This window comes from Ranitomeya imitator, chromosome 7 (genome assembly GCF_032444005.1).
Source record: "Ranitomeya imitator isolate aRanImi1 chromosome 7, aRanImi1.pri, whole genome shotgun sequence".
Classification (NCBI taxonomy): Eukaryota; Metazoa; Chordata; class Amphibia; order Anura; family Dendrobatidae; genus Ranitomeya; species Ranitomeya imitator.
In genome coordinates this window covers 1,458,680-1,470,912 of record NC_091288.1, presented here as the reverse complement: position 1 = coordinate 1,470,912, position 12,233 = coordinate 1,458,680, and the positions used below count along the sequence as shown (strand labels likewise).

Here is a 12,233-nt window from a genome sequence, read left to right as displayed (position 1 = left end):
ATATTATACAGCAGTGACATCACCGCTCTCCAGATATCAGTTATATTATACAGCGGTGACATCACCACTCCCCAGATATCAGTTATATTATACAGCAGTGACATCACCGCTCCCCAGATATCAGTTATATTATACAGCAGTGACATCACCGCTCCCCAGATATCAGTTATATTATACAGCAGTGACATCACCACTCCCCAGATATCAGTTATATCATACAGCGGTGACATCACCGCTCCCCAGATATCAGTTATATTATACAGCGGTGACATCACCGCTCCCCAGATATCAGTTATATTATACAGCAGTGACATCACCGCTCCCCAGATATCAGTTATATTATACAGCAGTGACATCACCGCTCCCCAGATATCAGTTATACAGCAGTGACATCACCGCTCCCCAGATATCAGTTATATTATACAGCAGTGACATCACCGCTCCCCAGATATCAGTTATATTATACAGCAGTGACATCACCGCTCCCCAGATATCAGTTATACAGCAGTGACATCACCGCTCCCCAGATATCAGTTATATCATACAGCAGTGACATCACTGCTCTCCAGATATCAGTTATATTATACAGCAGTGACATCACCGCTCTCCAGATATCAGTTATATTATACAGCAGTGACATCACCGCTCCCCAGATATCAGTTATATTATACAGCAGTGACATCACCGCTCCCCAGATATCAGTTATATTATACAGCAGTGACATCACCGCTCCCCAGATATCAGTTATATTATACACCAGTGACATCACCGCCCTCCAGATATCAGTTATATTATACAGCAGTGACATCACCGCTCCCCAGATATCAGTTATATTATACAGCGGTGACATCACCGCTCCCCAGATATCAGTTATATTATACACCGGTGACATCACCGCTCCCCAGATATCAGTTATATTATACAGCGGTGACATCACCGCTCCCCAGATATCAGTTATATTATACACCGGTGACATCACCGCTCCCCAGATATCAGTTATATTATACAGCGGTGACATCACCGCTCCCCAGATATCAGTTATATTATACAGCGGTGACATCACCACTCCCCAGATATCAGTTATATCATACAGCGGTGGCGCTGTCATGTCACGTGACGGCAGAAGCTGCCAGTGATTGGTTCTGCTGTCCCGTCCGCCTCTCGCTGTATATTCCCTCCTCTTTGTGCAGTGGGAGGAGCAGAAGATCCCGGTCACGGCTGGACTGGCTGTCGGTGAAGTGGAGGACGAGGAGCGTCAGGCGCAGGAGGAGGTCGGAGACTTATTCTAGATCAGGATTTGATTATCTGGTTATTCTGGTTCCGCTCTCTCCATTCTGGGGCCTCAGCCAGGAAGCCGTCGTCCATATTGTCCCCTGTACAGTACATGTGGAAACGAGGAGAGCAGAAATAAGTGTGCCCCACCCTGGATCGGTGGGGTCCGGTCGCTGACGGCAGCCACCCTGGATCGGTGGGGTCCGGTCGCTGACGGCAGCCACCCTGGATCGGTGGGGTCCGGTCGCTGACGGCAGCCACCCTGGATCGGTGGGGGTCCGGTCGCTGACTGCAGCCACTCTGGATCGGTGGGGGTCCGGTCGCTGACAGCAGCCACCCTGGATCGGTGGGGGTCCGGTCGCTGACAGCAGCCACCCTGGATCGGTGGGGGTCCGGTCGCTGACGGCAGCCACCCTGGATCGGTGGGGGTCCGGTCGCTGACAGCAGCCACCCTGGATCGGTGGGGGTCCGGTCGCTGACGGCAGCCACCCTGGATCGGTGGGGGGTCCGGTCGCTGACAGCAGCCACCCTGGATCGGTGGGGGTCCGGTCGCTGACGGCAGCCACCCTGGATTGGTGGGGGTCCGGTCGCTGACAGCAGCCACCCTGGATCGGTGGGGGGTCCGGTCGCTGACGGCAGCCACCCTGGATCGGTGGGGGTCCGGTCGCTGACGGCAGCCACCCTGGATCGGTGGGGGTCCGGTCGCTGACAGCAGCCACCCTGGATCGGTGGGGGTCCGGTCGCTGACGGCAGCCACCCTGGATCGGTGGGGGGTCCGGTCGCTGACAGCAGCCACCCTGGATCGGTGGGGGTCCGGTCGCTGACAGCAGCCACCCTGGATCGGTGGGGGTCCGGTCGCTGACGGCAGCCACCCTGGATCGGTGGGGGTCCGGTCGCTGACAGCAGCCACCCTGGATCAGTGGGGGTCCGGTCGCTGATGGCAGCCACCCTGGATCGGTGGGGGGTCCGGTCGCTGACATCAGGTCACCGGAGAGGTTGGTGGGAGATGATTCCTTCGCTCATGAAGGGATGAACCTGGTGCAGAGGGGGCCGTGGGTGTATCTGGGGATCGTCAGATGATCTCTGCCTGATCTAACGATGTTCTTGTTTGTTTTGCTGTGGAGAAGCTTCGTATCAGGAAACTAATGACGAGGATGGCGGCCATGGACCTAGAGCAGGTGAGTGCTGTGCTGCACGGACTACGACTGTCTGCGCTGCTCGGGGGTGGCGTCACAGTGAGGGGTGACTATGGTGAGAGAGGAACCGATTATCGAGATGCCCCATGTAATTCTAGGATGACATTTGTCCTTTCAGGGTCGGCTAACAGCCAGCATGGTCGGGCAGATCGTGGGGCTACAGTCACATGAGATAAAACAGATGGCATCCGAATACGCCGAGAAGGTCGGTCCTGATGTTTATTTTTTTTTTAGATTGTCCGTCACTTGGTCGTAGCATTGACTCTGCCTCTCTGCATCCTTCAGCAATCGGAGCTCAGCGCAGAGGAGCGGCCGGAACACATGGGGCCGATGCAGCAGCATCGCAGGAACGTGGCCTCTCTCAGCAAACAGATCACCCAGAAGATGAAGGTCCTGCAACAGGTGCGAGATGTGCTCGCTAGAATCGGTGGTGAGGATGCTGTCCGGGTACAATACTGCGTGGTGCTGCTACAGTGAGGTCACCCTGACATCAAGGCTGGTTCACCCCTCATATCTCAGCTTCCCATGTGTGGAAGAGGCTTTGTTACATATCGTGGTGCAGTAGACTTAATCAGATGGAGCGTCCATGAATGTGTGGCTCTACGTTTCCCCCGGACTTCTCAGTGGCCGTCTTGTCGCTCCTGTGACCGCGTGACGCTACATTTCCCCCGGACTCCTCAGTGGCCGTCTTGTCGCTCCTGTGGCCATGTGATGCTGCGTTTCCCTCGGACTCCTCAGTGGCCGGCTTGTCGCTCCTGTGGCCGCGTGGCGCTGCTTTTTCCCCGGACTCCTCAGTGGCCTTCTTGTCGCTCCTGTGACCACGTGACGCTACGTTTCCCCCGGACTCCTCAGTGGCCGTCTTGTCGCTCCTGTGACCACGTGACGCTATGTTTCCCCCGGACTCCTCAGTGGCCGTCTTGTCACTCCTGTGGCCGCGTGGTGCTGCTTTTTCCCCAGACTCCTCAGTGGCCTTCTTGTCGCTCCTGTGACCACGTGACGCTACGTTTCCCCCGGACTCCTCAGTGGCCGTCTTGTCGCTCCAGTGACTGCGTGGCGCTGCGTTTCCCCCGGACTCCTCAGTGGTCGGCTTGTCGCTCCTGTGACCACGTGACGCTACGTTTCCCCCGGACTCCTCAGTGGCCGTCTTGTCGCTCCTGTGGCCGTGTGATGCTGCTTTTCCCCCGGACTCCTCAGTGGCCGTCTTGTCGCTCCTGTGACCACGTGACGCTACGTTTCCCCCGGACTCCTCAGTGGCCGTCTTGTCGCTCGTGTGACCACGTGGCGTTGCGTTTCCGCCAGACTCCTCAGTGGCCGTCTTGTCGCTCCTGTGGCCGTGTGATGATGCTTTTCCCTCGGACTCCTCAGTGGCCGTCTTGTCGCTCCTGTGGCCGTGTGATGCTGCGTTTCCCTCGGACTCCTCAGTGGCCGTCTTGTCGCTCCTGTGACCACGTGACGCTACGTTTCCCCCGGACTCCTCAGTGGCCGTCTTGTCGCTCCTGTGACTGCGTGGCGCTGCGTTTCCCCCGGACTCCTCAGTGGTCTGCTTGTCGCTCCTGTGACCATGTGACGCTACGTTTCCCCCGGACTCCTCAGTGGCCGTCTTGTCGCTCCTGTGACCGCGTGGCGCTGCTTTTTCCCCGGACTCCTCAGTCGCCGGCTTGTCGCTCCTGTGGCCAATGACGCTATGTTTCCCCCGGACTCCTCAGTGGCCGTCTTGTCGCTCCTGTGACCGCATGGCGCTGCTTTTTCCCCGGACTCCTCAGTGGCCGGCTTGTCGCTCCTGTGGCCCATGACGCTACGTTTCCCCCGGACTCCTCAGTGGCCGTCTTGTTGCTCCTGTGACCACGTGACGCTACGTTTCCCCCGGACTCCTCAGTGGCCGGCTTGTCGCTCCTATGACCACGTGACGCTACGTTTCCCCCGGACTCCTCAGTGGCCGGCTTGTCGCTCCTGTGACCACGTGGCGCTGCGTTTCCCCCGGACTCCTCAGTGGCCGGCTTGTCGCTCCTATGACCACGTGACGCTACGTTTCCCCCGGACTCCTCAGTGGCCGGCTTGTCGCTCCTGTGGCCCGTGACGCTACGTTTCCCCCCGGACTCCTCAGTGGCCGGCTTGTCGCTCCTGTGGCCCGTGACGCTACGTTTCCCCCCGGACTCCTCAGTGGCCATCTTGTCGCTCCTGTGACCGCGTGGCGCTACGTTTCCCCCGGACTCCTCAGTGGCCGGCTTGTCGCTCCTGTGGCCCATGACGCTGCGGTTTCTTATATTCCAGTCCTCTCGTTTCAGTTGAAGGTTAAATCCTCAGAGCTGATGGTGGTACATGAAAAGGCAAAGAAGGAGCGATCAGAGGTGAGCGCACGGGAACCCTTCCTGACTTTTGTCCGCTCCCCAATATTCCTCTTCCTGCAGACTGTGGTCCTTATTGTCTGATTCCTTTATTTCCTCCTACAGGTTACAACTTTCAGCGAGAAGTTAGATGCGGAGATGTCGCAGCTGGAGAAAGAGGAAGGCACAGCCGATCCGAGGTAGGTGAGGTCACGGATGGAGGATTATTGGGGTGGAGGATTATTGGGGTGGAGGATTATTGGGGTGGGATGGAGGATTGTTGGGGTGGGATGGAGGATTATTGGGGAGGGGTGGAGGATTATTGGGGTGGAGGAATATTGGGGTGGGATGGAGGATTATTGGGGTGGGATGGAGGATTATTGGGGTGGGATGGAGGATTATTGGGGTGGAGGATTATTGGGGAGGGGTGGAGGATTATTGGGGTGGGGTGGAGGATTATTGGGGAGGGGTGGAGGATTATTGGAGTGGGATGGAGGATTGTTGGGGTGGGATGGAGGACTATTGGGGTGGAGGATTATTGGGGAGGGGTGGAGGATTATTGGGGTGGGGTGGAGGATTATTGGGGTTTGATGGAGGACTGTTGGGGTGGGATGGAGGATTATTGGGGTGGGATGGAGGATTATTGGGGTGGGATGGAGCACTATTCGCGTGGGATGGAGGACTGTTGGGGTGGGATGGAGGACTGTTGGGGTGGGATGGAGGACTATTGGGGTGGGATGGAGGATTATTGGGGTGGTATGGAGGATTATTGGGGTGGGATGGAGGACTATTCGCGTAGGATGGAGGACTGTTGGGGTGGGATGGAGGACTGTTGGGGTGGGATGGAGGATTATTGGGGTGGGATGGAGGACTATTCGCGTAGGATGGAGGATTATTGAGGTGGGATGGAGGACTGTTGCGGTGGGGTGGAGGATTGTTGGGGTGGGATGGAGGATTGTTGAGGTGGGATGGAGGATTATTGGGGTGGGATGGAGGATTGTTGGGGTGGGATGGAGGATTGTTGGGGTGGGGTGGAGGATTATTGGGGTGGAGGATTGTTGGGGAGGGGTGGAGGATTGTTGGGGTGGAGGATTATTGGGGAGGGGTGGAGGATTGGGGTGGGGTGGAGGATTATTTGGGTGGGGTGGAGGATTATTTGGGTGGGGTGGAGGATTATTGGGGTGGGATGGAGGATTGTTGGGGTGGGATGGAGGATGATTGGGGTGGGGTGGAGGATTATTGGGGTGGGATGGAGGACTATTAGCGTAGGATGGAGGACTGTTGGGGTGGGATGGAGGACTGTTGGGGTGGAGGATTATTGGGGTGGGGTGGAGGATTATTGGGGTGGGGTGGAGGATTATTGGGGAGGGTGGAGGATTATTGGGGAGGGTGGAGGATTATTGGGGTGGGATGGAGGATTATTGGGGTGGGGTGGAGGATTATTGGGGTGGAGGGGTGGGGTGGAGGATTATTGGGGTGGGGTGGAGGATTATTGGGGAGGGGTGGAGGATTATTGGGGAGGGGTGGAGGATTGTTGGGGTGGGGTGGAGGATTATTGGGGTGGGGTGGAGGATTGTTGGGGTGGGGTGGAGGATTATTGGGGTGGGGTGGAGGATTATTGGGGTGGGGTGGAGGATTGTTGGGATGGAGGATTATTGGGGTGGGGTGGAGGATTATTGGGGTGGGGTGGAGGATTATTGGGGTGGGGTGGAGGATTATTGGGGAGGGGTGGAGGATGGGTGGAGGATTATTGGGGAGGGGTGGAGGATTATTGGGGAGGGGTGGAGGATTATTGGGGTGGGGTGGAGGATTGTTGGGAAGGGGTGGAGGATTGTTGGGGTGGGATGGAGGATTATTGGGGTGGGGTGGAGGATTGTTGGGATGGGGTGGAGGATTGTTGGGGTGGGGTGGAGGATTATTGGGGTGGGGTGGAGGATTATTGGGGTGGGGTGGAGGATTATTGGGGAGGGGTGGAGGATTATTGGGGTGGGATGGAAAATTATTGGGGAGGGGTGGAGGGTTATTGGGGTGGGGTGGAGGATTATTGGGGTGGGACAGCATGCTTGTCCTTATGTTGGTGCTGCGCTCTCATGTTCTTGTGTCCAGCATTCTGCAGGAGCTGCGTGCGCTGGTGACTCTGAATGAGTCTCTGAAGTCTCAGGAGCTGAAGTTCCGGGCTCATTGCCGGGTGAGTCTCCACACACTGTCCCATGTGTACCGCTGCCACAGTCACTTGTAATGCACCTCCTGCCATCCACAGGAGGAGATGACCAATCTACAGGAGAACATTGACTCCCTCAAGGCAGAGATTGCTGAGAGCATAGAGGAGAAGGTACAGAGCCCACTGGGGAGATGAGCAGCGCCTTGCTGTCTGGGCTCCGCTGTTCTTAGGATCCTTTTTCTTCTGTTTTCAGGAGAGATCATCATTGTTTGAGCAGCAGCACAGAGCGGAGCGTGAGAAGCTGCAGAAGATCCGGCTCCTGCTTGTGAGTGTTTGCCGGACCCTGCCGGGATATGACGCTCTACTGGTCACCCCATTTTTAATAGGGCTCCCAGGGTACTAGCTGTGGAGAATCCCTGCTACTGTGTGATGCCACATCTTACCAGACAGTTATCTGCTGCTGTCTGCGTTTGTCATCACCCGGTCTGTTGGTGGAGGGCGTGTGCGGGGATGTCTTTTGCGGGCTCTGCCCTCGGTCTGTCGGGGAATGTCCCCTCCAGGCTTGGCCCTCGGTCTGTCATGGGGAGATGTCCTCTGGGCTCGGCCCTTGGTCTATCATGGGGGGGGGGGGGAATGTCCTGTGTGGGCTCGGGCTATCATGGGGGGGAATGTCCCCTGTGGGCTTGCCCTCAGTCTGTCGGGGGGGTGGGGGGATGTCCTCTGTGGGCTCTACCCTCCTGTCTGTCGGGTGGGGTGTCCCCTATGTGCTCTGCCCTCAGTCGGGGTGGGGAGGGTGTCCCCTGTGGGCTCTGCCCTCAGTCTTGGGGGGGGGGGGAGGGGGGATGACCTCTGCGGGCTCGGCCCTCGGTCTATAGTGGGGGGGGGGATGTTCCCTGCGGGCTCAGCCCTCGGTCTATCGTGGGGGGATGTCCACTGCGGGCTCGGCCCTTGGTCTATCATGGGGGTGATGTCCTCTGCAAGCTCCGCCTTTGTCTATCATGGGGGGTATGTCCACTGCGGGCTCAGCCCTCCGTCTATCTTGTTGGGTGTCCCCTGTGAGCTTGGCCCTCAGTCTGTCGGGAGGAGGGGGGATGTCCTCTGCATGCTCGGCCCTCGGTCTATCGTGGAGGGATGTCCTCTGCATGCTCGGCCCTCGGTCTATCGTGGGGGGATGTCCTCTGCATGCTCGGCCCTCGGTCTATCGTGGGGGGATGTCCTCTGCATGCTCGGACCTCGGTCTATCGTGGGGGGATGTCCACTGCGGGCTCGGCCCTCGGTCTATCATGGGGGGGGATGTCCTCTGCGGGCTCGGCCCTTGGTCTATCATGGGGGGGGATGTCCTCTGCGGGCTCGGCCCTTGGTCTATCGTGGGGGGGGGATGTCCTCTGCTGGCTTGGCCCTCGGTCTATCGTGGGGCGATGCCCTCTGCGGGCTCGGCCCTCGGTCTGTCGGGGAATGTCCCCTGTGGGCTTGCCCTCAGTCTGTTGGGGGGAGGGGGATGTCCTCCGCAGGCTCAGCCCACAGTCAATCATGAGGGGGACGTCCTCTGCGGGCTCGGCCCTCCATCTATCGTGGGGGGGATGTTTTCTACAGGCTCGGCCCTTGGACTATCGTGGGGGGGGATGTTCCCTGTGGGTTCGGCCCTCGGTCTATCATGGGGGGGATGCCCTCTGCGGGCTCGGCCCTCGGTCTGTTGGGGAATGTCGCCTGTGGGCTTGCCCTTAGTCTGTTGGGGGGAGGGGGGATGACCTCTGCGGGCTCGGCCCTTGGTCTATCGTGGGGGGGTATGTCCATTGCAGGCTCGGCCCTCGGTCTATCGTGGGGGGGTATGTCCATTGCGGGCTCGGCCCTCGGTCTGTCATGGGGGGGGGATGTCCTCTGTGGGCTCGTCTATCGTGGGGGGGGGGATGTTCTCTGTGGGCTTGGTTGTCATCTGGCTGTTTTTCTTTTTTTTTTTTTTTTCTGCTGTGCTGTTCGGCTGGATGTCCCCCAAACCTTTAGTCCAGGTTGTCAGGAATCCCACCGTGCAGCCACCAATATGTCAAGAATCCCACCGGATATGTCAGGGATCCCACCGATCTGTCACGGTTCACGGGGAAAATACCTTTATCATCCCCACCACTCACACCAATTTGTCATGAACCCGGGTGTTTGGTTGCCCCTGTTTCCTTCTGAAGGGGATTTATCTATATCCTACTACCCGGTTTGAAATCTGCAGCTCTCTGGCTCCCCCCTCCCCCCCCCCCCCCTTACCGTCAGGTCAGTCAGGGTACTGCACCTAGGGTAATTAGTCGCCAGAAAGGCTTCCGGCTATGTTCTAGCTATTGGGCATGTTGCAGCGAGTGCGATATAACTACTCCCACTAGGGCAGCAACAATAATTATCAATGCCGCCGTCTCTACATGACTCCCAATTGCACAGGACAAATTATGCTGCCAACAGCTCCGATTTTCCAAGTATTAACTGGTCCGGAGCCAACCCAAATCAGTAGCGTAATTCACTTCAGATGACGCGACAGTTCGTTAAAGAGCGGGGAGAGACAAGCTAGTAATTTTATATTTTACTCCAAAGAAAGGTAGGCAGTGTTTACAAAGTATAAAAAGATATTAGAAAATAAATAAATCATGTACAATACGATTACAAATAAAAAGGAATTAAAATTGAAAAGAACACTTACAGGTCATTATGTCATTGCATCATCATGGCTGGCCGTGTGCTGGGGTGAAGGGCGAGCATATATCCAGATGCATAGCACCCCTCTGTATAGCAGCTAGACCCCGGACAAAAGACACTGAAGACTCTTGCTTCACAAAGTTAGTTCCTATCCTAAAACCAAAGCCCTCCCCCTGTGGTGACCTCACGTAGAGGCTGAAACCTCCCCTTTACTTAGAATTATGAAAACTATTTATATGCCTAGCTCGCTATATAAATCTCATATACAAAAGACACGATGATCAGAATGTGTCCCACATCATGGGGATTCTTTTAAGTGTAAACACTGAGTATTTACCTAAACTGCTTACGGAGAAACCTGCACTTTGCACTCGTTGGGTTTAGCTTCTAGCGGTTTCAGGGGTGTTCGATCTATCGTTGGACATCCGGAATATATAATTCTTATATCTCTAGCCCGGATCGGTGCCACTATATATAACCTTAAGGCTATATGCACGCGATGCGGATTTTGCTGCGGTTCCGCTGCGGATCCGCAGCAGTTTCCCCAGCGTTTACAGTTCAATGTAAACGTATGGGAAAAAAAAAGCTGTGCACATGCTGCGGAAAAAAACGCGCGGAAACGCAGCAGTTTACAATCCGCAGCATGTCACTACTTTTGTGCGGATTTACAACTGCACTTATGGAAAACCGCAGTTGTAAATCCGCAGTGAAAACCGTGGAAAATCCGCAGCGGTTTTCCACTGCGGATTTATCAAATCTGCTGGAATCCGCTGCGGAAAAGTCCGCAGTGGACCCAGACTACGTGTGCACATAGCCTAAAAGAACAATAGAAACTCATGACCGCTTGAGGGTCTCTAGGCGCAGGAGCATACGGCTCACTCTCCAGACGCCGACTATCCCTGCTGTCTCCTATATTTGTATAATAATTTATTTTCTTCATTGTCCTAAGGCTCGAAGGAATCGGGAAATCGCTATTCTGCAGCGTAAAATAGATGAGGTCCCTAGCCGAGCGGAGCTGACGCAATATCAGAAGAGATTTATCGAGCTCTATGGACAAGGTAGTCTTATATTACATGGCAGCAGTTCCGGTGGCCGTACCACTAGTGGCGGAGGTGACGTTCTTCTCCATGTGGTGGGGTCATCCTGCTATGATGTCAGAACAGGCCAGACTTCTGCACCTGCGGCTCCCCTCTTCTTCTGGGAGCCTGCAGCCTGAATCCTGTCCATGTGCTGTGAGGGGAGGAGGGAGGTGATGCTGCAGTCTCTACTCCAAGACCCGTACACAGGCTGGATGCTGCAGCATCGCATCCCCCCTCACAGCACAGGTCCTATATACGAGTCCTGTGCAGCATATCTATTTCTCCCGCTCTCTCGTTTGCAAATCTCTCTCTCTCTCGTTTGCCTCCCTTTCTCTCTCTCTCTCGTTTGCCCCTCTCTCTCTCTCTCTCTCTCTCTCTCTCTTTTGCCTCTCTCTCTCGTTTGCCCCTCTCTCGCTCTCGTTTGCCCCTCTCTCGCTCTCGTTTGCCCCTCTCTCTCTCTCGTTTGCCCCTCTCTCTCTCTCGTTTGCCCCTCTCTCTCTCTCTCTCTCTCTTTTGCCTCTCTCTCTCGTTTGCCCCTCTCCCTCTCTCTCTCGTTTGCCTCTCTCTCGTTTGCCCCTCTCTCTCTCTCGTTTGCCCCTCTCTCTCTCTCGTTTGCCCCTCTCTCGCTTGCCCCTCTCTCGCTCTCGTTTGCCCCTCTCTCGCTCTCGTTTGCCCCTCTCTCTCTCTCTCTCTTTCGTTTGCCCCTCTTTCTCTCTCGTTTGCCTCTCTCTCTCTCTCTCGTTTGCCCCTCTCTCTCTCTCGTTTGCCCCTCTCTCGCTCTCGTTTGCCCCTCTCTCGCTCTCGTTTGCCCCTCTCTCGCTCTCGTTTGCCCCTCTCTCGCTCTCGTTTGCCCCTCTCTCGCTCTCGTTTGCCCCTCTCTCTCTTTCGTTTGCCCCTCTCTCTCTCTCGTTTGCCTCTCTCTCTCTCTCTCGTTTGCCCCTCTCTCTCGTTTGCCCCTCTCTCTCTCGTTTGCCTCTCTCTCTCTCTCTTTCGTTTGCCCCTCTCTCTCCCTCGTTTGCCTCTCTCTCTCTCTCGTTTGCCCCTCTCTCTCTCGTTTGCCCCTCTCTCTCTCGTTTGCCCCTCTCTCTCTCTCGTTTGCCTCTCTCTCTCTCTCTCTCTCGTTTGCCTCTCTCTCTCGTTTGCCTCTCTCTCTCTCTCTCTCTCTCTCTCTCTCTCTCTCTCTCTCTCGTTTGCCCCTCTCTCTCTCGTTTGCCCCTCTCTCTCTCTCGTTTGCCCCTCTCTCTCTCTCTCGTTTGCCCCTCTCTCTCTCGTTTGCCTCTCTCCCTCTCGTTTGCCCCTCTCTCTCTCTCGTTTGCCTCTCTCTCTCTCTCTCTCTCTCTCTCTCTCGTTTGCCTCTCTCTCTCTCTCTCTCTCTCTCTCTCTCTCTCTCTCTCTCTCTCTCTCTATTCAATTCAAATGAGCTTTATTGGCAGGACTAAGTACATGTTAGCATTGCCAAAGCATATGGTAAAAATACGGGGGTGGGGGAGGGGGGGGATATAGAGGTCCAGGGAATATCAAATTCCTT

The 12,233-nt window shown here is 56.0% G+C and overlaps 1 protein-coding gene across 2 annotated transcripts in view; it reads left to right on the top strand.

Annotated features, from left to right (window-relative positions):
* The window catches only part of CCDC93 (coiled-coil domain containing 93), a 73,063-nt gene that overhangs the window by 55,032 nt on the left and 5,798 nt on the right, over positions 1-12,233 (top strand). For both annotated transcript variants that reach the window (XR_011314600.1, XM_069732556.1), the window contains exons 9-18: positions 1,191-1,271; positions 2,400-2,450; positions 2,587-2,673; positions 2,754-2,870; positions 4,754-4,816; positions 4,919-4,992; positions 6,899-6,980; positions 7,053-7,124; positions 7,207-7,278; positions 10,576-10,684. Coding sequence is in view for 1 of the 2 variants with exons in the window: in XM_069732556.1 (XP_069588657.1) it covers positions 1,191-1,271; positions 2,400-2,450; positions 2,587-2,673; positions 2,754-2,870; positions 4,754-4,816; positions 4,919-4,992; positions 6,899-6,980; positions 7,053-7,124; positions 7,207-7,278; positions 10,576-10,684 (808 nt within the window). In the remaining variant the exon portion in view is untranslated. The remainder of the gene's footprint in view (positions 1-1,190; positions 1,272-2,399; positions 2,451-2,586; positions 2,674-2,753; positions 2,871-4,753; positions 4,817-4,918; positions 4,993-6,898; positions 6,981-7,052; positions 7,125-7,206; positions 7,279-10,575; positions 10,685-12,233) is intronic.